This window comes from Aythya fuligula, chromosome W, assembly GCF_009819795.1.
Source record: "Aythya fuligula isolate bAytFul2 chromosome W, bAytFul2.pri, whole genome shotgun sequence".
Taxonomy (NCBI): Eukaryota; Metazoa; Chordata; class Aves; order Anseriformes; family Anatidae; genus Aythya; species Aythya fuligula.
This window is the reverse complement of record NC_045594.1, coordinates 11,267,919-11,293,367: the sequence shown is the minus strand read 5'-3', so window position 1 is coordinate 11,293,367 and position 25,449 is coordinate 11,267,919. Positions and strand designations below refer to the sequence as shown.

At 43.7% G+C, this 25,449-nt stretch overlaps 1 protein-coding gene across 1 annotated transcript in view; it reads right to left on the bottom strand.

The window, feature by feature from the left end:
- The window catches only part of LOC116501425 (zinc finger SWIM domain-containing protein 6-like), a 225,053-nt gene that overhangs the window by 95,802 nt on the left and 103,802 nt on the right, over nucleotides 1-25,449 (bottom strand). Inside the window, exons 3-4 of the mRNA XM_032206977.1 lie at nucleotides 2,627-2,775; nucleotides 1,953-2,103 (exon numbers count right to left, since the gene is read on the bottom strand). Coding sequence (XP_032062868.1) covers nucleotides 1,953-2,103; nucleotides 2,627-2,775 — 300 coding nt within the window. The remainder of the gene's footprint in view (nucleotides 1-1,952; nucleotides 2,104-2,626; nucleotides 2,776-25,449) is intronic.

Genomic DNA, 25,449 nt, shown 5'->3' with positions numbered 1-25,449 from the left:
TGTTTGTACATATTATTATTATTTTCCTATTATCACCATTGTATTATTATTATTATTATTGTTATTATTACTTTTGTTATTATTATTATTTTCCTGTCTTATTAAACTGTCTTTATCTCAACTCACGGGCTTCACTTTCCATTTCTCTCCCCCGTTCCAGAGAGGGAGGGGGGAGGGTGAGTGAACGGCTGTGTGGTGTTTAGCTGCCGGACGGGTTAAACCACGACAACATTATTACTAGTAGTACTATTGTCATTATTATTATTATTTTCCCTTCTTTTCTGTCCTAATAAACTGTCTTTACTCACAGGCTTTCATTTCTATCTAATTCTTTCCCCCCTTCCCAGTGAGCAAGTAGGGAGGGTTATCAAAAGTCTGTGTGGTGCTTAGCTGCCGGCCAGGGTAAACCACAACAGAGGTCTATAATCTCAACTAGACAGACTTTAGCTTAATGCTTCATTTAGCATGAACATAATTTATGCTAACATTATATCTAGTCTTAGCCCCACTAGACATTGTACTATCAGTCATGGTCATGTGCACTTTACAAGTGCAAAGTTCAAAAGTTTTGCTTTTGACTTTTCCTTTCTAAAGGAAGGGATTATTTTTGCATTGATTTAATTTCATTTATCTTAATTTTGCACCTTTAAAATGTACCAAGACCATTATGAGTTTTGGCTCTGTTCTCCACAATGTTTATGATCCCATGGGGCATCATCTGCAAGTTTTTAATATGTATTTACATATATATATATAAATACATATATATATGCATCTTCCATGCCACATATATCAGGAATAGATATGTTGGCCAGAACACATCTCAGGGCAAGCTCCTCTAAGCGTAGACTTGAAGTGTCTTTCCAGATTGAATGAAAGTGCAGGTAACTAATAGAAGTTCTATGAACCACAAGGCAATTTCATCTAGACTGTGTGTCTTCAGCTTGCTCTGAGAATGCCTCTAAGACAGAATCCAAAACTTTACTACAGCTAAGATATGCCACATTAATCCCTTCAATGCACACAGTCAGTTTATTATCTTTTAGAGAAACAAATTAGATTTACCATGCATTTTAAATATTTCAGGTTGTCTTTTATCACTGTCTTCTACATGATTATACATTAACTGGATAGTAGTTTGGTCTGGTACCTTACACTCTATGAAAGCAATGCTGGTGGTTATTTTATTATTAATATAATTGTTCTCATTTACTTACCGTCCTTTAAAATGTTGGTGACGTTTACCTTCAGGTTATTTTTGTTTCTCCTTCCTATCACAAATTTGTATACATTTTGAGAACTTCTGAAGCAGTTAAAAACAGTTCAAAACTGTGCCATTGAGTTTTGGAACACTTTAAAGCAAGTGCCTTCAGACTTCACCAGTTTAAATATTCCTTGCCCATTTCAGCCTGCATTCCTCTCTATGTTGTACAAGTCATTTAACTGATCACAACTGACCTTTCTTGTAGAGCAGTGTTAATTGTTTTAGCCCTCTGTTATTTGATCTCCTTCCCTGCTATGTAATGGACCTTTGCTTTCTCTTGTTGAAATCTTCTCATACTCTTAATGAATCTCCTCTTTTTGCCTTCTATTTCCCTCTACTTTCAAAATTATTTTTACCTTAACCTTTCCAGTTTAGCACTGTGGTTTATATACTTACCCTCAGTTTTGTACATTTCCACTTTTTGTTTTATTCTTTTTAGATCCTCAGGTTACTTACAACCTGCTGCAATTGCACTTGTTTCACACCATGCTTCTGAGAGGACTGCAATTGTCTCATGGAGTAGATCAGAAATTCAGTTTCATCCAACCTTAACTGAACAAACAAAACTGCAGAAGACTCTAACCTGTTTTACCTAGTACCATGAAAGTTTCTCTCCACCCCCAAATATGCAATTGTTTCTTCATTATACACATGAAGACCTAGATGATTTTGAAGTTTGTTCATTTACCAAGTTCATCCCAGAGCTGCCTATACTTGTCAGTCATTGCAGTTCCTTGTTGTCTCCAAAGTGATAGACGAGGGTCAGCCATGAACTGTTCTGTTATCAATGTCAACATGCGAGCTCCATTTGAATCTCTCATCTTTAGCATCTCTCGAACCTAGGAAACGAGCCTTTTAATACAAGCTTGGGAAAAAAAAAAACACTCCACAGTACAAACAACATGCTGCAGTGATAAACATTCAACCTCTCTGTTAAATAAGAAATATGATTAATATATCTGAAGTGAAATTTTTAAGTAGAAAAAGTCTGCCTTCTCAATTTTAACAATGATTTTTGATTTCAGTATCACACTGCAATTCTTCAAACACACGTCCACAAGTGATCCACAGGTGCATTATGCAAGCTACTGCAAGACTATTATTTCTATAGGTTTCGCCGACATTTTGGGGTGTGCAAATCTGCAGATGTTTGAAATGTTATTTCATATCCTTAAACTGATCTCAAGATGCACCAGATTGTGGGCCACTGTTGTACAACAGCTCATTATTAACTTGTCATCACATTCACAAGGCTTTGTATTGTTTTAGAACAACAGAACTTGGAGTAAGACACTAACAAGTACAGACTGGCTGGAGGAATGGGGGAGACAAAAAAAGGAAGGTTTAGAATACTCAACACACCTTTGCAAAAAGCAAGTTGAGCTGCTTCCCTGATCCATGGTATCCGCCCTGGGAGAGGAAGAGTTTAACTTGTTCTTGGACCTGTTCCTCATCCAAATGCCAGCAGTTTTCATCATCTGTGCTAGCACCTGCTGTTGGGTCAGGAGCACCTGAAAACAGCAAGAAAAGAAATCATTATGTTCTACATAAAGATAATTTTCAAGATGTTAGAAATTGAATCACATTACACAACTTATCACCTTTAAATCCCAGCCTATGTTACCTCTGTAGCCAATAGTAAAAGGATACTGGAGGAAAGGAAAATTATATGAACAGATTTGAAAATGCTTGCTTTCAAAGAAGTCCTGAGAACTTGAAAAGTAAAGACAGCTACAGCTCTTCAGATGTATAGAAATTAAACATTGATTCTACTGATTTAAGCTTTCATTTCACAATTGCAGCTCTGACATGTAGGTGAACATTTTCAGCAGTTGTAGGGAATGGTGGTATGAAAATTCAATGAAAACACAACTGGAAGATTTAAAAGTTCAGAGAGATGTCTTGTCTACTAGTTGGCGAGAGTCCAAAAAATCTTCCAGCTCAGCAACTTCCTACACTTTTTCCAACTTCAGAAACTACAACTGGGAATGCTGCACTGCTGTCCTCACACATATATACTTATGTGAGATATGTTCATCTGATTCGTGTCAGTATGGAACAATGCTAGGGCCGCATGGTATGATGAATGTGACCTTCTGTCTTACATACCCTTGTATAAGCACAAGTCTAAGAAAAACAGAGTGGTTAATGTATATAGTTCCTGTATCTTGCAAAGGAATGTTTTAGCAATTCATGTCAATAGAGAGCTTGAAGGGAAATGTATTTGTAGATTTTTCCTTGAAGTCTCTGATATCTGGGGGGGTTCAGAATAACTGCTAACTATTATGACTATTGCATGGGACACTATGCAAGTCTCTGATATCTGGCCAGGAGATTAAGAGATGGGGAGAGCTGAAGAACAACTAAAAGACAAAGCTTGCAGGGGATGTTGCACAAGTCTCTGACATACAGCCAAGTAGGACAAAGCAGAAGGACAAGAGGGAGGAAGACTATGAGCCTTCAGCATGAGGGACCACCAGAGACCCCCAGAGGGACCACCGGAGACTGATACGCATGCTCCAGTAGGAGGGTTTGGATTCCGGAAACTAATTATAATAACCCTGTTTTTTTTAGAAGTAGTAATGAATATGTATCAGCCTAGGAGCATAAAAATCAGATGCTTGATGTAACTGGTGTGCGTCCTGGTGGAGCAGAGACTCCCAGCGCACCCAGCGCTGTTTGCTTACCTCTATTCCTTTAATAAATTGTAAACTTTGATTATATGATTATAGTCCTATTTTGAAGACTGAGCCATTTATTACACTTAGATTAATAAGAAATTGTATCTTTGAAGATGTGAAAGACCTCTCCTGCCTTCCACAAGAACCATAAGAGTGTCTCAGAAGACAGGAATCAAGTCAAAAACAAAAACAAAACAAAAAAAATTAAATAAAATAAAATAAAACACGGAATGAGAAAAATCCTCTTCTATGAGTGCTTCCATCTTTACTGTGCTAGTTTTAAGGGACTTTCAACTCAATCAGGTACATGGAATACATGCTGATAAGTCTTCAGTTGCAAAGAATGAGATTAAAAGGGAAATCAAGCCACATAAGAAAGAGCAATGCAGCTGTTGCGCAGACCCAGGTTTGTAGTATCACCTTGAAAATAGCTTAAATATTTCATTGCTCTAAAACACAGAGAAAAGACCTCTGAATATGAATTATATAAAAGCACTGATATACAAAATACACTTATATTTATCCCTCACTTCAGTGGAGATTTATCTTTAAATAATGTTAAAAAGCCCAAGATTCCTCAGCTAAGCTTCCCTATTTAGGGAAAAACAAACAAACAAAAAAAACCAAAACAAAACAAAACATTCCTTCTGGAGAACAAGTCTTATGAGGAGTGGCTGAGGGAGCTGGGGTGATTTAGCCTGGAGAAAAGGAGGCTTGGGAGAGACCTTATCGCCCTCTATAATTACTTTAAAGGAGGCTATAGCAAGGTGGGGATGGGTATCTTCTCCCAAACACCAAGTGATAAAACAAGAGGAAATGACCCTAAGTTGCACCAGGAGAGGTTTAGGTTGGATATTAGGAAGAATTTCTTCACTGAAAGGGTTGTGATGCATTGGAACACCTAGCACCAGCTAGGGTTGTAATTCACTGATCCTCAACACCCTTGGCAGCCTTCAGCAGTAGCCACAGAATAATAAGGTTTAGAGTCTGAATGGGCGTAAGTCCAACAGCCTGTCCCAGCCTCAGCAGCAGCTGGGTGTTCCTCCAGTGCCACTGGGGAAGCCTCAGCTCCCACTGCCCATGTCACTCATTTTGGGGCCCACACACACCATTGTCTCCACGTCTCTCAACCAGGCACTTTTTCCAGATTGTTGCATTCATTTACAATAAGGTGAATGCTCCTTGACTGAGCCTATCTCTTCTCCCACTCACACAAGCTTCACTCTTGAGCGATGGACAGGATTTCTAAACTGCAACTTTTCTTCTGAAAATATAAGACCAGGATATTAGGGGAGAAACTGCAACAGGATTACCGGAGGGCACTGACTTAAGGTCTGAGAAAATAAATCCTAACAGTAACTGGCAGGAAGGGTCAAGCTCTGAAGGTTCGGTCCAAAGACAGTGGCTTTGCTCCAGGTCCAGCATGGCCCTGGATGGATACCACAAGACTTTCAATGAAGGATGGCTTGGAGGCTGGCAGTCCTGAATATCATCTCTGCAACACAATTTGGTACCAAGAGTAAATCTCTTTCCTCACTTACAAACTGGGGATAAATATTACTTATGTGCTTAAGAAGGGTGTCATGAAGATAAACTAGCTCACATTTGAACTATGAAAGTGTGAGGAATGTTTTAACAATTCGTGTCCATAAAGAACAATTTTGTTTGAATCCTGTCTGCCTCTGGGCCCTGCACTGGCAATTTAATTCTTGAACCACAGATGCAGTGTGTCCCAGTCTCCCCCTCATTCTAGTCAATTTATCAAGTCTTCAGAAAATACTCCTTAAATTTATGAACCTGTTTGCTTTTGTTATTCCGGACTTCTATTTCTAACAATTACAGCCTTTTTTTTTCCTGTCTTCTTCGAGATTAACTTAACACTGCTATAGATGTGTCTGTGAATGGCTGGGGAAGAATGTTTTAATTACTCGTGAAGCGTCAAATAAGAAAGCTGTTTGTGTTTGATGTCCAGGAGTTTCAGAACAACTGATAACAACTAGTGACTGTTATGGACAACTAGTGACTATGCGGATCTTTGGTATCTGGTTAGGGGGGCCGAGAGATTAAGAGGAAGGAAAAAGAAGCTGAAGGACGGCTGGGAGACAAGACCTGCAGAGAATGTTCTATAAACTTGGCATGGTGCCAAGTAAGTACAAAGGGGAGAGGAAGACTACGAGCCTTCAGCATGAAAGACCCCTAGAGACCCTGTCCTGGTTTTAGTTAGAACAGAATTAATTTTCTTCCTAGTAGCTGGTGGAATGCTGTGTTTTGGCTTAGGATGAGAAGAGTGCTGATAACACCCCGATGTTTTAATTGTTGCAGAGCAGTGCTTATACCAAGCCAAGGACATCTCAGCCTTTTGCTCTGTCCTGCCAACAGGCAGGCTGGGGGTGCAGTAAGAGCTGGGAGGGGACAGACCCAGGACAGGTGACCCAAACTGGCCAAAGGGGTATTCCATACCATCTGACGTCATGCTAAACAATATATAGGGGTGGCTAGCCGGGGGGAGGGGGCCGGACTGCTCGGGGTTAGGCTGGGCATCGGTCAGCGGGTGGTGAGCAATTGCATTGTGCATCACTTGTTTGTACATATTATTATTACTTTCCTATTATCACCATTGTATCATTATTATTATTATTGTTATTATTATTTTGTTATTATTATTTTCCTGTCTAATTAAACTGTCTTTATCTCAACTCACGGGCTTCACTTTCCATTTCTCTCCCCTGTCCCAGAGAGGGAGGGGGGAGGGTGAGCGAACGGCTGCGTGGTGTTTAGCTGCCGGCCGGGTTAAACCACGACAGACCCCCAGAAGAGACCCCCAGAGGAGACTGCGCATGCTCCAGTAGGAGGGACTGGACCCCGGAAGCTAATTATAATATATATATATATTTTTAGAAGTAGTAATGAATATGTATTAGTCTAGGAGCATAAAAATCAGCTGCTTGATGTAACTGGTGTGCGTCCTGGTGGAGCGGAGACTCCCGGTGCACCCAGCGCTGTTTGCTTACCTCTATTCCTTTATATTCTTTCAATAAATCCTAATTTTTATTTAATCCTAATTTGAATCCTGAGCCATTTATAACAAAAGTGAGAAGCACTGTATAATTATGCTAAATATTAAAACCTGTAATTAAACTGTGTCAGTTTCTAGACATATTAATCTCCCTCCAACCTCTGGCTTTATAAACGTCTGCCATGACTGGTCTTTGAAATAGGTTTTATGTGATGTATTTAAAGACAGTTAAATAAAATAAATAATTTGTACTCAGTGTATAGATACAGCCAGACATATTTACTCATGCTCCTTTACTAAAATTAAAACAACCATACAACCTTAGCAATCAAAGCAGGAATACCATGAGCAATTGTTTGTAACACTGAACACCCAAATAAAATTTGAAAACAGGGGTAACAAACTTTTATATTTATGGCTATAAAAGGCTACATGTTAAATATAATCAACTTCCAAGTTCTAAGAATCAAAAGCTTTTAAATTTAACACTGATGATTTACATATCAATATTAAGTGCAACTGCTTTCAAAATGAGCAACCGCATTCAAGAACTGGTGTTGTATATGGAAAAAAAAACTCAAAATTTGTCCTGGTTTTGGCTGGGATAGAGTTAATTTTCCTCCTAGTACCTTGTAGGGTGCTGTGTTTTGCATTCAGGGTGAGAATAATGTTGATAATACGCTGATGTTTTAGTTGCTGCAGAGCAGTGCTTACACTAAGACGAGGACTTTTCAGCTTCTCATGCTACCCTACCTCCGAGGAGGCTGGGGGTGCACAAGAAGCTGGGAGGGGACAGAGCCATGACAGCTGACCCAAACTGTGCAAAGGGATATTCCATACCACATGGTGTCATGCTGAACAATTAGTATGGGGTGGCTGGCTGGGGGAGGCGATGGGGGACACCACTGCTTGGGGTCTGGCTGGGCTTCAATCAGTTAGTGGCTGGTGAGCAACTGCATTGTGCATCACTTGCTTTTATATTCTTTATTATTATTATTATTATCATCATCATTATTATTATCATCATTATTATTTTTTCTCTTCCTTTTCTGTCATATTAAACTGTCTATCTCAACCCACAAGTTTTTTCATTGTTTTTTTCCCCAGTTCTCTCCCCATTCCACTGGTTGGGGGGGGGGGAGGTGACTGAATGGCTGTGTGGTGCTTAGCTGTCTGCCAGGTTAAACCACTACAGTCCTTTTGGCATGAAGGGTTGAGATAACAACAGATTTGACCAGAGCATGGTAAAAGGAAATTGTTATAAGCATTAGATCAGTTTAATAACTGCTGATCACAATGTTGATTTTTTTGATCTCAAGGTTGTTGTGCTTGGTCTCAGCATTGTGTTGTATAGCACATTACTTACTGTACGTATTTCCTGTCATGCTGTTTATCATCTCTAGGGGATAATTTAAGGTTATCATTTTGTTGTACTATGTAACACTGGCATATAATATGATAAAATTACTGGTCATAAAACTAATCTGTTATTTGTACTCAGCATTGCCGTCACCTCCATACTTCAGGAACCCTCTCTTGGAAACTATTAATAATTACACTCTTTACCTTTTCTCCTCAGGGAGCCAATCTATGGAGGGACAAGGGGGGATACTTTCCACCACTTTTTCACCCCTCCCCCCTTTCTCCTTCTCCTCCAGGCCAGTTACAATAGATCTTTAAAACTTTGAATATCCATGGGATGTTCAAACGAGCATGCTTTTGTTGTTATGTCTCCTGAATGTATCTGGTTCTGTTTAATGTTAAACAACTATTTAAGAATGCCATCCAGAGATCTGCCCTGAGGCAGGATAGTTAGGAGTGGCAGGGAGCCTGCGAGAATATGGGCAGGCGCCTAGAACTGTTAGCACCTCCAATGCTTTGGAACTTCACCCCTGAACAAGTGCAAAATCCTTAAAAAAATGGCAAAATGCTTGAAAAAGGTATGGCATCACCCTAGGAATTCCAAAGAGACACAAATATCTGTGGTGTGCTGGGCCTTGACCTATATTTAACGAGCCACAGTCAACACAACTCCAATCCCTGCAATGTGCCCTGTGGTAACACCAACCCATGTGATGGGCCCTGCAGGCACTTCGACACCTGCAATAGACTCTGCATCCATTTCAACCTCTGTGACGGGCCCTGTGGCCACTACAACCCCCACACCAGACTCTGCAGCCACTCCAACCCCTCTGACAGGCTCTGCAACCATTCCAACTCTTGTAAAAGTCCCTGCAGCAACTCCAACCCCTGTGATGCATCCTGCAGCTACTCCAACCACCATGACAGACTCTGTGGCCACTCCAACCCCTGTGACAAGCCATGTGGCCACTCCAACCCCTGCAATGGGCTCTGCGGCCACTCCAACCCCTGCAAAAGATCCTGCTGCCACTCAAATCTCTGTGATGAGCCCCATGGCTGGGCCAGTGAACTAACCTGTGCCGGTATCAGTTGCCCCTACACAGAAGGCGAAACAATGGATGCTAAAGTCAGCACATTTAGGAAGGAAAGGAACTCCTATTCAGACACGGAAGGAGGAAGAAGACAATGGGGCAAGCTAGTCTGAAGCAGGGCCGCTATAGGAACAGGAGGACGAAGAGGAAGATGTCATAAAAGCATCAATAACCACCCAATCCCTATCCCAGGTTGAGCTATGAGACGTGAAAAGATTTCAGTTTTTGTTCAGGTGAGCACATTCTCACCTGGCTGCTCCAGTGCTGGGAAAACAGGGCCAATAGTCTGGAATTAGAGGGCAGGGAAGCCAGGTAGCTGGGATCCCTCGCTAGGGAAGGGGGCATTGACAAAACCATTGGAAAAGGAGCACAAGCCTTCACCCTCTAGAGGCGTCTCCTGTCAGGCATGAAGGAAAGGTATCCCTTCAAGGAAGATCTGTTGCAGGAAGAACAGCCAAAAAGAGGACAGACACTAGTATGGTTAGATCATGCTCTCTCTTTATTACCCGAATAGCCTGACTTTTATAGCAAACTTAACAGGGGCGGATAGTGTCTCACACAAGATTATTGGTCAAAAGCACTCAGACAAACAACTGCAAGAAAACAACCCCACCTACAAGAAAACAACCCCCTTGTGATTAGCAGTCATGTTGATCCCGTCCTTGAAGCCAGTTGCTGGCAACAATATTTTTTAAATTCCTCAATTGGGCGATGTGGGAACACTGTCATGGGAACTTCTCATAGTTGCCTTGGTAGCTTGGTTTGCTCAGCCAAGAGCAAGAAGTCAATAGCAGCTCAATCCTGTAAGAGCGCATGTCGCAAACTATTTTGATCTGGTAACATCTCCTCAAGTATCTCTGTCGTGGCATGGGCTTGATTCTCGGCCCAGCATACTAATTTTTCTAAGTTATTAAGTGTGGCCGCAGATGCCACTCCTGGCACTAAACTTGCCAATGCCACTCTAGCTGCAACACCAAGCAATTCAACATTATCATTGCAATCTGGTGCGAGCAATGCCCATTTTTGTCTGGTGATCTCATGCAACTGCAACAAGCTAGGAGCAAATATAGTAAGTTTATCTAAGTAACATGGACCTCCAATAGCATTTGCAAGGATACCTTGCCAGGCCCTATCCCCGCAAATCAGAAAAACATCAGGAGGTAAGGCCATTGCTGTACGATCGTTCCAAGTGCTATAGTTGTTACCCCTTGTCTCCGTGCCATAAGCCCTAAACCCTGCCTAGCAGTGTCATTGTAATCACAGGTGTTATTTGTATTTCTGTACCCATATGGCCCTTTCCAAGTTCCTGTAGCAGGATCTTGGTAATTCATTCTTATTTGTGGTAACACATTTGGTGCTGCTATATTTATTGTTTGAAAATGAATACTAGCAGGAGGGTCTTTTCGGTCACTAGTCAAACATAAGTGATTCAGGACAAACAGCGCCTTGGACAGTCGCTCACTGATGTCCTTAATCTCTTTTAATATCGCTAATTGTTCCTTTAAAACCTGATGTGATCGTTCAACCATCACTTGGCCCGTGGGAGAGCGTGGAATACCTGTGACATGCTTTACTCCCCACATTTTCATAAATGTTCTAATCTTTTTGCTGACATATGCTGGGCCATTGTCTGTCTTGATCTGCTGTGGCACTCTCATAATGGCAAAACACACCGTCACATGTCTACACACAAGGTGTGCTTTTTCTCCCCCCTGCGTCGTTGCCCATATGAATCTTGAAAAGGTATCAATACTCACACGCACATATCTTTTAGTATCAAATTCCGGCATATGCATTACATCCATTTGCCATACCTCAAGTGCCTTAACACCCCATGGATTAATACCTAAACCTAACCCTGGTCCATGATGACTACAGGAAGGGCACGCTCTTACTATTCCTTTCGCCTCTGTCCAAGTAAATCCAAACATTTTCCGAAGACCCTTTGCATTCTGATGGAACGTTCCGTGCGACACTCGCGCATGTGCAAAATCACTCTCAGGCCTCTTTGTGACTATACTCACTAACTTGTCTGCCTGTGCATTACCTTCTGCTAACCCAATCGAGAACTGATGACTACATATATGGATAACACAGTAAGGTGCAGTTCTCCCCTGAATGGCATCTCGCAGCTGCAGAAATAATCTGTCCCTCTTAGTTTGCTGTATCAAGGCATCCTCTATCCATTTTACCACGTTGACAACATACAGAGAGCCTGAGACAATATTAATTGGCTTATGCATCCAGCACTGACAAGCCCAAACAACAGCAGACAATGCCAATGTTTGTAATGAATCCTCTGTCTCCCCCGGAATTATGTATTTCTCCCAACTTCCGTTCTTGTACCACACACACACAGCCTTCCTACCTGCTGCACCTGCATCAGTATATACAGTGTGACCCACCACTGGTTGGGACGAAAGCCGTAGTACTACCTGCCATTTATATGATCTTATAACTTGCCAGAGAGGCCCCTTTGGAGTTCGGGAATGTACCAATCCCAGGTAACCTAACACAGCTTCTTGTAGTGGTATGGATTGCTGTAAACACCATTCCAAATGATCCTGAGCCATCAGCAGACTAATATCTCCTGGTTCCTGCCCGCTGATCTCAATACTCTGAGAGCAACCCTTACATACTAACTCTGCGATAGCTTCCACCCATGTTTGAACACTCATTTTTGTCTGAATCGGTAGGAAAATCCATTCCAGAACTCGAAAATGCTGCCCTCTCATTCCACTCTTGCCATCACCTTTTTCACTTATGCTATTTCTATTACCAGTGCTGTTAGTGTCAGTGGCATCCTCCTGATACCGTTTCTGTCTTTGTCTCCCCTTACTCTCCCCCTTTTCTTTTTGCCACTGACCAAGCACCGCAAATGGATGAGACACATGATTGCTAATTATGAAGGAGAGTGCAACTTGTGCTATACGTTTGCAAGCAGTGCCAGCTGCAACCTTAGAAGCTATTTGTGAAAGAGCCTACCGGTGGTCATTTGGTAGTGTAATCTGCAGCTCTGCACTCCTGCCCCGCAATAAAGGTAATAATATAGCTAAGCTGTCATTAGTAATCTGTACAATGTGGCAACCCCACTGAATATTATCCAGGAACATTTGTACATCTGTCAAATTATGTAACACCATAGTTATATCACCTTTCTGTGGACAAATAGTAGAGTCTGATATTTTCCATCCCAAGTATAGCCATGACTGCTGAACCTTCTCTGGGGCTATCTTCAACCCTTTTGCTTCCAAAGTATCCCAAATAAACTTTAAATCTGAATCCTGGAAGCATTCTGGCCTACCAAACCCAACGTTATCCATATAATGGTAAATAATTATGTCACACCACGCTGTCCGAATTCGTTCTAATGCCCAGGAAACATATAATTGACATAATGTAGGGGAATTCCTCATCCCCTGAGGAAGCACTGGCCATTCATAGTGTTTTGCCGGGGCCTGTTTGTTAATGGAGGGTACCGTAAAAGCAAATTTCTGACAGTCCTGTGCCACCACATCTGGTTACCTGGACTGATCAGCTCTCTGTACCAACATGTCCTCTTTCGGTGTGGTTCTCGGCAGTGTAACTAAGATGTTTTGAGTTTTTCGGTTTGCATTATCAAATGCAAGCATTTTAAACACACTGCTTTTAGACTCCGCTGTTAGATCAGGATGATCAGGAATTGCTGTCCACAACCGATTGATAAATTTAGCATATGGTTCCCCAGAGGCCTGTGTGGTGTAAATGCCTGAAGTAACTAGGAAAATAAAACTAACATTCACATTTTTAGGAAAAGGTACAGCATTGAAGAGGCTTTCAGGGTAGGGCATAACTTCATTATCTGAGCGTTCCCTAGGCTCCCAACCTTAGATGCTATCGCGCTGGGGAAACTTGGTGTGCTAGCTCTAAGGAACAGCACGGAGCATAGAGTGGAGTGGAGACACCACGGCTAGGCTCTGTAATCAGATGGGACCTCGATTGTTCTTGTGCACAAAGCTGCACTTTTTGCCACCCTAAGCCAAAGACCTGTCATGTTTTGACAAATGCTGTACCCTAGTGTGCTCATTATAATATCATTATAATACCAAAACACACCTCCATCCCAAAAGCTACCCGCCTCCAAGGTGTGACCACCCCTCACTGAGCATGCGCTCTGAATTTCTCGGTGCCTATTACTTTAAACGGAGACGGGAAAACTTTACACCAATCATAAGTAAGATATGCTTGACTAGAGCCACTCAAGCTCCACCTAAAAGACAGAAAATAATATAAATTGGCCCAAGAGAAAGGGGATGTTAGGGAAGATACCACCGTCAGGGGAGATACCATCCCGAGGACAACATCCTTAGGACCTCCTGACTCTTGGGATCAGTCGACGGGCTGAGCCTCTCTTCCCCCCCCATTGGAACGCCTTTGGGTGAGATCTGAATACTTGCTTATAAACCTCTATAGAGTCTTTGATCCTTTTAACGCGTTTATTTCTAGGCTGCGCACCTGTAACATCTGTAAACACCTATAACACCTATAACATCTATAACATCTGTAACATCTATAACACCTGTAAACACCTACAACATCTATAACATCTGTAACACCTATAACACCTATAACACCTGTGTATTTTATGCATACTAGCTTGCTTTGCAGACAGTCACTATCGCCGGCAATCCAAAAGAACCTGATTATCTGTTGCTGTAATAAACCATACTTGATTGCATTGTGATAACTCTCATTGAGTGCAATGAGGGTGAGGGTGGTTATCCGTGATAGTTCAGTGTTCTGAATCTAACCAGACCCCCAGGCGGTTAATGCATTTTTGGTGAATGTCCGAACGGACCCCCAGATGGTTAATGCGTTTTTGGTGAATGTCTGAACGGACCCCCAGGCTGTTAATGCGTTGATGGTGAATGTCTGACTGGACCCCCAGACGGTTAATGTGTTTTTGGTGAATGTCCGACTGGTTCAGTATCCTGAATCTGACCGGGCCCGTAACGGTTAATCAGCTACACCCCTTAACGCGACAGCCTGTTCTACAGATGCGAATGGAGGTGCTTTCTTTTCCCCGGGAGACTAAGAAGAGCCCTCAGTGTGAGCTGTGCAGCTGTTTGGTGAATAATCACAAGGAACTGCAACTGAATCTGGGTATTGAGATAAGGACCCGTCCCCTTTAAGGACCAATAATCTTGTGTGAGACACTATCCGCCCCTGTTAAGTTTGCTATAAAAGTCAGGCTATTCGGGTAATAAAGAGAGAGCATGATCTAACCATACTAGTGTCTGTCCTCTTTTTGGCTGTTCTTCCTGCAACAGATCTTCCTTGAAGGGATACCTTTCCTTCATGCCTGACAGGAGACGCCTCTAGAGGGTGAAGGCTTGTGCTCCTTTTCCAATGGTTTTGTCAATGCCCCCTTCCCTAGCGAGGGATCCCAGCTACCTGGCTTCCCTGCCCTCTAATTCCAGACTATTGGCCCTGTTTTCCCAGCACTGGAGCAGCCAGGTGAGAATGTGCTCACCTGAACAAAAACTGAAATCTTTTCACGTCTCATAGCTCAACCTGGGATAGGGATTGGGTGGTTATTGATGCTTTTATGACATCTTCCTCTTCGTCCTCCTGTTCCTATAGCGGCCCTGCTTCAGACTAGCCTGCCCCATTGTCTTCTTCCTCCTTCCGTGTCACAGTAATCCCATACAGAGGGTCCCCCGGTTGACGCAGCTGACCCACTTCCCCCTGTGTTAACTGCAACCATTCCCTTTCAAACAATAACAATTGGGAAAGAGTTAACAATAAGCGCGCCAAGTTTCGACAGTCAAGTGGACGCATTAGTTCTGCCTGGAAAATCCATTGAATTATCCATCGAGCTGCCTGGGATTGTAAACCGTAGTCCATAACCATTTTTCAAGCTTGTTGTAAAAGCTTGCAGTCATGCGGCTGCTACAACCTGGTGCCTTGCACAGGGTCGATAATAATAGGGCAGGCCAAGGATGTAGCATGCCCATGCACTTCTATGATGGCATGACGTATGACGTCGGAGCACCTGTCCCTCCTTGGTGCCGATGGCGTTGTAGCGATGGATAATGAGGGAGTCGGCTCCGGTGGGGTAGACAAGAGAGGAAACTCATTCGAATCCGTAATTTTTAAGTTCTCCAATTTCTCTAGCAGTTCTTGGAACAACTCCTCCACTGAAGGTCGATTTTCTCAAGCTGCTGCTGCACCTCTTATTTGCAAAGAATCCCGAGTAGATTTATTGCTGCCTGGCAGTGGCACAGATGCTGGCAGTGCAGCTGCATCAAGATTTTCGGGCGCAGGGGGTGGGAAGGGCAGCCCCCACTCCCCATCAGCACTCTGCTCCAATAGTCCCTTAGTTATTTCTGCCGCTGATTCCTTTATTGAAGAGGTCATACCCCGAACTGGGGTGGGTGCAGGAACCGACGAAAAAGATCGTGCCAGCCACGTTCCTGAGGTCTCAGGTTTTGTACACAGCGTACTGAGTACGCTGCACTCAGTTTTGTACTCTAGAGAGAAGCTGGATAGCTACTTCCTTCTCCGTGGTTACGTCAGACGAGCCTCAGGGTCGTGATGTCCACCCCTCTGCTATGTGCCAACTCTCCACACGGTGGCGGTTGTCTGCCGTTTCCACGGACGCCTCCGATCTCCCGTAGCAACTCAACTCCGTATGTCTCGCGTCTCACCGCGATACTTCACTCTTCCGTGTCTCACCGTGATTCTGCTCCACATCTCACCGCGATTCCTCTGTCTCCGCGTCTCACCGCGATACCTCTGTTTCCGTGTCTCACCGCGATTCCTCTGTCTCCGCGTCTCACTGCGATACCGTTCTCTCCACGTCTCACCGCGACGCCACTCCGCGTCTCACCATGTCTGTCTGGGTCTGTGCTCCGAGTCTCTCAGCGTCCCGCATGTAACCGCGTCTCTGTTCCTAGGCTCTCTGCGTCTCTCAGGTCTCTCAGCGTGGATCAGGTCTCTCAGCATCTCCTTGTCTCGCTGGGTCTCAGCCTGTTCGGGCGCCATATGTTGCAGGAAGAATGGCCGAAAACACGACAGACACTGGTATGGTCAGATCATGCTCTCCCTTTATTACTCGAATAGCCTGACTTTTATAGCAAACTTAACAGGGGCGGATAGTGTCTCACACAAGATTATTGGTCAAAAGCACTCAGACAAACAACTGCAAGAAAACAACCCCACCTGCAAGAAAACAACCCCCTTGTGATTAGCAATCACGTAGATCCTGTCCTAGATCCTGTCCTTGAAGCCAGCTGCTGGCAACAATATTTTTTAAATTCCTCAATCAGGCGATGTGGGAACACTGTCATGGGAACTTCTCATAGTCGTCCTGGCAGTTTGATTTGCTCAGCTGCAGCAAGTCATGGCCTCCTTGCTGTTTCAAAAATCCCTCAACAAGGATCTTGTATGTCAACCAGACAATTGGACCACTAGGGAGAGGGGAATCCAGTACCTGAGGGAAGTAGCTGAGCTGGAGGTGATTTATAGTGACCTAGACAACAAACAGTTATGCAAAGATCCAGATGAAGTCAAGTGTACATGCAACCCATGTGTCAGGAGTTTGTACGTAGTGCGCCATCATCATATGACAGCTCATTGTCAGTAATGACCTGGAAAGATGGAGAGGAACACGCAGTGGACAAATTGGCTGCCCAATTCATGCAATACGAAGAAAATCTAACAAGAAGTTTAACAAGAGCAAGTGCCAGGTCCTTCACCTGGGAAGGGGCAACCCTGGCTATATGTACAGACTGGGCAATGAGATGCTGGAGAGGTGTGGTTGATAGGAAGCTGAATATGAGCCAGCAGTGTGCCCTGGAAGCCAGGAGGGCCAACTGTATCCTGGGGTGCATCAAGCATGGCATTGCTAGTTGGTCGAAGGAAATGATTGTCCCACTCTAATCTGCGCAGGTGAGGCCTCACCTCAAGTACTGTGTGCAGTTCTGGGCACCACAGTACAAAAAGGATGTGAAACTATTGGAGAGTGTCCAGAGAAGGGCTACAAAGTTGGTGAAGGACATAGAGGGGAAGACGTACGAGGAGCAGCTGAGGTCACTTGGCCTGTTCAGCCTGGAGAAGAGGAGGCTGAGGGGAGACCTCATCGCAGTCTACAGCTTCCTCATGAGGGGTAGTGAACAGGCAGGTTCTGATCTATTCTCTTTGGTGACCAGTGATAGGACTCGAGGGAATGGAGTCAAGCTGTGACAGGGGAGGTTCAGGTTGGATATCAGGAAAAGGTTCTTCACCGAGAGGGTAGTCACGCACAGGAACAGGCTCCCCAGGGACATAGTCACCTCATCAAGCCTGTTGGAGTTTAAGAAGCCATTGGACTATACTCTCTGTCATATGGTCTGAATTTTTGGGTAGACCTGTGTGGAGCCAGGAGTTGGACTCAATGATCCTTGTGGGTCCCTTCCAACTCGGAGTATTCTATGATTCTATGAAAGCCTCTCTTTTTCCTTACAGACTTGCACCTGAGCTATGGAGACACTGCTTCAGAGGCCTGAAGAGGCATCTTTTTCTCCACCTGTATAGACCAGTATCTCACCTATTAAAAGCAAGCATTCCTTGTCTCAAGAGAGAAGATATAGTGGGTACACAACACATGCCACCCTGTAGTTTTTCATGGAACCCATGGAAACTGCTGCTCCAGTTTCCAGCAGGTAGTCCCCCAGACATATTAATGAAAACTATATCTAGGAATAGAGGGGCCATGCCTCTAGCCAGGTGGAGGAAAGGGACAGATGGGTTTATTGGACTGTATGGATTTCATGGCATAGTGGATCAGACCTGCAGGAGTACAAGGCTCTAGTGAACACTGGTGCAATGTATTCCCAAATGCCATCATGCTATAAAGGGGCAGAACTCATTTATATTTCTGGAGTGAGGGAGGATCCCAACAGCTAACTGTATTGGAGGCTGAAGTGAGCCTGACTGGGAATAAGTAGCAAAAGCACCCCATTGTGACTGGCCTGTAGGCTCTTTTTATTCTTAGTATAGACTGCCTCAGGAAAGGTTATTTCAAGGACCCAAAAGTGTTCCGGTCAGCTTTTGGCATAGCTGCCTTGAATACAGTTAAGATTAAGCAGCTGTCTGCCTTGGCTGGTCTCCCGGAGGACATTTGTGGGGTTGCTGAGGGTCAAAGAACAGCAAGTGCCAATCGCTACCACATTGGTGAACCAGCGGCAATACTGCACCAACCAAGATTCCCTGTATCCTGATTTGTTGAGCAAGACCCACTCACCCTTTACTACTCCCATATGGCCAGTACGAATGTCTACTGGCAAGTGGAGATTATCACAGAGTGGAGAGTGGGCTATTGTGGGCTAAATGAGGCCATGCCACTGCTGAGCACTGCCATTTTGACATGCTAGAACTTCAATATGAACTAGAGTCAATGGCAACCAAGTGGAATGCCACAATTAATATTGCTAATGTCTTTTTCTCCATCACTCTGAATGCAGGCCACAGTTTGCTTTCACTTGGAGGAGTGTCCAATACACCTGGAATCAACTGCCCCCAGGGGCGGAAACACAGCCCTACCATTTGTCATGGACTGACAAGACTGCACTGGAACAGGGTGAAGCTTCTGAGCATCTGCAACGTATTGTGATGACATCTATGTGGGGCAACACAGAAGAAGTTTTTGAGAAAGGCAAGAAAACAGTCCAAATTCTGGTTTTGGTTTAATGGCAAAAAAAGCTGGTTTTGCTATTAAACAGAGTAAAGTCAAGGACTGTGCACAGATATATTTTTTTTCAGGATAAAATGACAAGATGGACAAGATTGGATTCCAATGGATGTGATCAACAAAATAACAGCTATGTCTCCACCAACTAGCAAAAAGGAAACACAAACTTTCTTAGGCATTGTGGGTTTTCTGAAGAATGCACATTCCAAATTACAGTCTGATTGTAAGCCCTCTCTATCAAAGAAGTCAAATGAGGCTCTGAGCAATGACAAGCCTTTGAACAAATTAAACAGAAGATGGGCCCGTAGCCCTTGGGCTGGTTTGAGCAGGACAAGATGTAAACACTGAAGTCGGGGAAAATGGCCCCACCTAGAGCCTCTGGCAGAAAGAGCTCAGGGAAATTCAAGGTCGAACCCCGTGGTTTTGGAGTCAGGGATATAGGGGAATCCGAGGCCTGTTACACTCCAACCAAAAAAGAGATATTGGCAGCATATGAAGGAGTTCAATCTGCTTTGGAAGAGATTGGTACTGAAGCACAGCTCCTCCTAGCACCCTGACTCCTGGTGCTGGGCTGGATGTTCAAAGGGAGGGTTCCCCATGTGTGTCATGCAACTGATGCTACGTGGAGGAAGTCGGTCTCACTGATTACACAGCAAGCTCGAATGGTAAACCCCAGTTGCCCAGGAATCTTGGAAGTGATCGTGGAATGGCCAGAAGGCAAAAATTTCAGAATATCACCAGAGGAGGAGGCGATACATGCTAAAGAAGCCCCGCAGAAATAAAGAAGGTACCATCAAATGAGAAGCAATATGCCCTGTTCACTGATGGGTCCTGTTGTATTGTGGGAAAGCACTGGAGGTGGAAAGCTGCTGTATGCAGTCCTACAAGACACGTTGCAGAAACTGCTGAATGAGAAGGTGAATTGAGTCAGTTTGCAGAAGTGAAGGCCATCCAGCTGGCTTTAGATATTGCTGAATGGGAAAGTGGCCAGTTCGCTGTCTCTGTACTGAGTCATGGATGGTGGCAAATGCCCTATGGGGGGGTGGTTACAGCAGTGGAAGTAGAGCAACTGGCAGCGCAGAGGGAAACCCATCTGGGCTGCCACACTGTGGAAAGATTTTTCTGCTTGGGTAGTAGGTTATAAAAGTACGCCATGTAGATGCTTATGTACCCAAGAATCGGGCTACTGAAGAACATCGAAACAACCAGCAGGTGGATCAGGCTGCTAAGAGTGAAGTGGCTCAGGTGGCCCTGGACTGGCAACATAAGGGTGAATTATTTATAGCTTGATAGGCCCTTGACACCTCAGGCAATCAAGGAAAAGATGTGACAGATAGATGGGCTTGTGATCGAGGGGTGGACCTGAGCATGGACACTATTGCACAGGTTATCCATGAATGTGAAACATCCACTGCAATCAAGAAGCTGAATAGCTAAAATCTGTCTGGTATGGAGGATGATGGCTGAAATATAAATATGGAGAGGCCTAGCAGATTGATTACATCACACTCCCTCAAACCCGCAACGGCAAGTGCAACGTACTTACAATGGTGGAAGAAACCACCAGATGGCTGGAAACATATCCTGTGCCCCGTGCCACCACCCAGAATGCTATCCTGGGCCTTGAAAAGCAAGTCCTATGGTGACATGGCACCCCAGAAAGAATTGAGTCAGACAATGGGACTCATTTCCCAAACAACCTTATAGACAAAGAGCATGGTCTTGAGTGGGTGTATCACATCCCCTATCATGCACCAGCCTCCGGGAAAGTGGAGCAATACAATGGGTTGTTAAGGACTACACTGAAGGCAATGGTTGCCGGGACCTTCAAACATTGGGATACATATTTGGCAAAGGCTACTTGGATAGTCAACACTAGGGGATCTACCAAACAGACCTGCCTAATCAAAACTGTTACCTACTGTAGAAGGGGACAAAGTCCCTGTAGTGCATGTAAAAACCATGCTGGGGAAGACAGTCTGGGCTATTCCTGCCTCAGGAAAACGCAAACCCATTCGTGGGATTGCTTTTCGCAAAGGACCTGGGTGTACTTGGTGGGTAATGCGGATAGATGGGGAAGTCCACTGATTACCTCAAGGGGACTGAATGTTGGATGAGAATAGCTCATGATTTGAATTGTATAAATATTAAGTGCAACTGCTTTCAAAATGAGCAACTGTATTAAAGAACTGGTGTTGTGTATGGAACACATATGTGAGATATGTTCATCTGATTCGTGTCAGTATGGAACAATGCTAGGGCCGCATGGTATGATGAATGTGACCTTCTGTCTTACATACCCTTGTATAAGCACAAGTCTAAGAAAAACAGAGTGGTTAATGTATATAGTTCCTGTATCTTGCAAAGGAATGTTTTAGCAATTCGTGTCAATAGAGAGCTTGAAGGGAAATGTATTTGTAGGCTTTTCCTTGAAGTCTCTGATATCTGGGGGGTTCCAGAATAACTGCTAACTATTATGACTATTGCATGGGACACTATGCAAGTCTCTGATGTCTGGCCAGGAGATTAAGGAGACGGGGAGAGCTGAAAAACAACTAAAAGACAAAGCTTGCAGGGGATGTTGCACAAGTCTGACATAGAGCCAAGTAGGACAAAGGAGAAGAACAAGAGGGAGGAAGACTATGAGCCTTCAGTACGAGAGACCCCCAGAGGGACCACCGGAGACTGATACACATGCTCCAGTAGGAGGGTTTGGATTCCAGAAACTAATTATAATAACCCTGTTTTTTTTTTAGAAGTAGTAATGAATATGTATCAGCCTAGGAGCATAAAAATCAGATGCTTGATGTAACTGGTGTGCGTCCTGGTGGAGCAGAGACTCCCGGCACACCCAGCGCTGTTTGCTTACCTCTATTCCTTTAATAAATTGTAAACTTTGATTATAATCCTATTTTGAAGACTGAGCCATTTATTACACATATGTATATGTGTTTTGTATTCAGGATGAGAATAATGTTGATAATACACTGATGTTTTAGTTGCTGCAGAGCAGTGCTTACACTAAGACAAGGTCTTTTCAGCTTCTCATACTGCCCTGCCCATGAGGAGGCTGGGGGCGTACAAGAATCTGGGAGGGGACAGAGCCAGGACAGCTGACCCAAACTGCCAAAGGGATATTCCATACCGTATGATGTCATGAGGAAGAATAAAACTTTTGTGGGTTGGACGGGGGTGCGTGTGCTGCTATTCAGGGATTGGCAGGGCATCGATCAGCGGGTGGTGAGCAATTCCATTGTGCATCACTTGCTTTGTATATTCTTTTATTATTATTATTATTTTCCTTTATTTTATGTCCTCTTAAACTGTCTTTATCTCAACCCATGAGCTTTTACTTTTTTTTTCTTGTCTTCTGTTTCTCTCTCCCATCCCACTGGTGAGGTTGGGGGGGAGGGCATACAAACCGCTGTGTAGTATTTAGCTGCCTGCCATGTTTAAACCACAAGAAAAAGAAAAGCAATCAGAAGCAAAGCAAGGGGCATTGGTCACAGAATCACAGAATCACAGAACTGTAGGGGTTGGAAGGGACTGCAAGAGATCATCGGGTCCAACCCCCCTGCCAACGTAGGTTCCCTAGAGCAGGTTGACCAGGTAGGCATCTAGATGGGCCTTGAATATCTCCAGAGAAGGAGACTCCACAGCCTCCCTGGGCAGCCTGTTCCAGTGCTCCGTCATCCTCACCGTGAAGAAGTTCTTTCGCATGTTGGTGTGGAACTTCCTGTGATCCATTTTGTGGTCATTGGCCCTTGTCCTGTCCCCACAAACCACTGAAAAGAGGTTGGCCAAATCCCTCTGTCTCCCACACCTCAGGTATTTATACACATGGATGAGATCCCCTCTCAGTCTTCTTTTCTCAAGGCTGAACAGACCCAGGTCTCTCAGTCTTTCCTCATAGGAAAGATGCTCCAGGCCCCGTATGATCTTTGTTGTCCGCAGCTAGACTCTTTCCAGGAGATCCCTGTCTTTTTTGTATTGGGGAGGCCAGAACTGGACACAGTACTCCAGGTGAGGCCGGACCAGGGCAGAGTAGAGGGGGAAGATCACCTCCCTTGACCACTGACCTGTCCTGGTTTCAGTTAGGATAGAATTAATTTTCCTCCTAGTAGCTGGTAGGGTGTTGTGTTTTGGATTAGGATGAGAAGAGTGCTGATAATACACTGATGTATTAATTTTTGCAGAGCAGTGCTTACACTAAGCCAAGGACTTTTCATCTTCTCGCTCTATCCTGACAGTGGGTAGGCTAGGGGTGCAGCAGGATCTGGGAGGGGACAGACCCAGGACAGCTGACCAAAACTGGCCAAAGGGGCATTTCATCCCATCTGACGTCATGCTAAACAATATATAGAGGTTGCTAGCCGGGGGGGGGGCAGACTGCTCGGGGTTAGGCTGGGCATTGGTCAGCGGATGTTGATCAATTCCATTATGCATCACTTATTTTGTATTTATGTATTTATTATTATTATTATTATTATTATTATTATTATTATTATTATTATTATTACTATTTTCATGTCTTAATAAACTGTCTTTATCTCAACTCACAGGCTTCACTTTCCTGCTTCTCTCCCCCATCCCAGAGAGGGTGTTTAAACAACAGCTGTGTGGTGTTTAGCTGCCTACCGGGTTAAACCATGACATGGCCACACTCCTTTTTATGCATGCCACGATTCCATTGGTCTTCTTGGCCACCAGGGCACACTGATGGCTCATGGTCAACCTGTGTCCTGGTTTCAGTTAGAACAGTTAAACTGTCTTTATCTCAACTCACGGACTTCACTTTCCATTTCTCTCCCCCGTCCCAGAGAGGGAGGGGGAGGGTGAGCGAACGGCTGCGTGGTGTTTAGCTGCTGGCCGGGTTAAACCACGACAACCTGTTGTCGACCAGGACCCCCAGGTCCTTCTCGTCAGAGCTCCTCTCCAGCAGGTCGTCCCCCAGCCTGTACTGATAGATGCGAGTGTTCCTTCCCAGGTGCAGGACTCTACACTTGCTCTTGTTAAACCTCATTTGGTTTCTTCCTGCCCAGCTCTCCAGCCTGTCCAGGTCTCGCTGAATGGCAGCACCACCTTCTGGCATGTCGGCCACTCCTCCCAGCTTTGTATCATTGTTGTACTTGCTGAGGGTGGACACTATTCCCTTATCAAGGTTGTTGATGAAGATGTTGAACAACACTGGACCCAGCAGCAGCCCCTGGGGAACACCACTTGTCACTTGTCTCTAGCCGATCACCACCCTCTGAGCTCGACCAGTCAGACAGTTCTCAATCCCCCTTACTGTCCACTCATCTATACCACAAAAGTGATGAAAATAGGCTAAGAATATACAATATTATAAACTACTCAGGAACAGGTCAGCAGTGAAATTTGATTAAAATAACAGAATGTAGTCTTTAAGGCGTGAGCTGTTTTTTAATCTTTAGCTGAAACCATGCCAAATTACCAACTCATAGCCATACTGAATTTTATGAACTTCACTTTATAAAAGTCTTTTGAATTGAAGTATACAAATGAACTGTAGATCATATCAATAAAAATTTAATAAATGTTATTCCATGGCAGCATTAGGGAGAAGAAGATATGGAAAAAAGCAATTACAAATAAAACACATATCTTACTGAGTACTGTGCAAAGATTGAATGGTCCCAGCTAGAAACCAAACTTGCTGTATACTGATTCACAACATAACAGTAATTGATTTTATAAGCTTAGCATACTCAGAACTATTCTAAACAATAATTATATAAACCCAAAAATCATAAAATTAATGATTCAAAAATATTATTATGTCTTTGATTTCCCCAAATGATTCAAAGTACAAACGTAAGTCACTTCATCTGGTCCTTAATTTCAGAACTCTTGGGTGGAATATAATACCTGTTAAGCAGTATACAGTATCAAAGAAAAACACCAACTGCTGTGAAACAGCCAGTACTAAATAACAAAAAGGTAAAACTAGGACATTCTATGGTAAGATGGTGAAGAAAGTTAATAAACCCCTAAATAAATTTAACTTCTAAAAATTCTTTCCCTTCCATCTGCACAGCAAAATGCATTAACTTATTTGCTGACAATATCTAATCTCTCCTGCTAAAATCCTGGTCTCACAAACATTATATAGCAATAAGTTTCAAAGTCTACTTTCACATGGCAGATAAAAATTTCCTTATCAGTCTAGACTTGCACGCAGTGTTTTCACTGTGTCCCCTTATTTTTATGTTCCATGTTTCAAAACAAAAACTCATGATTTATTTTCTATATAACAAGTTCTATTTTAATATTTAATGTAAGTACAAAAGCCTTTCTTAAAA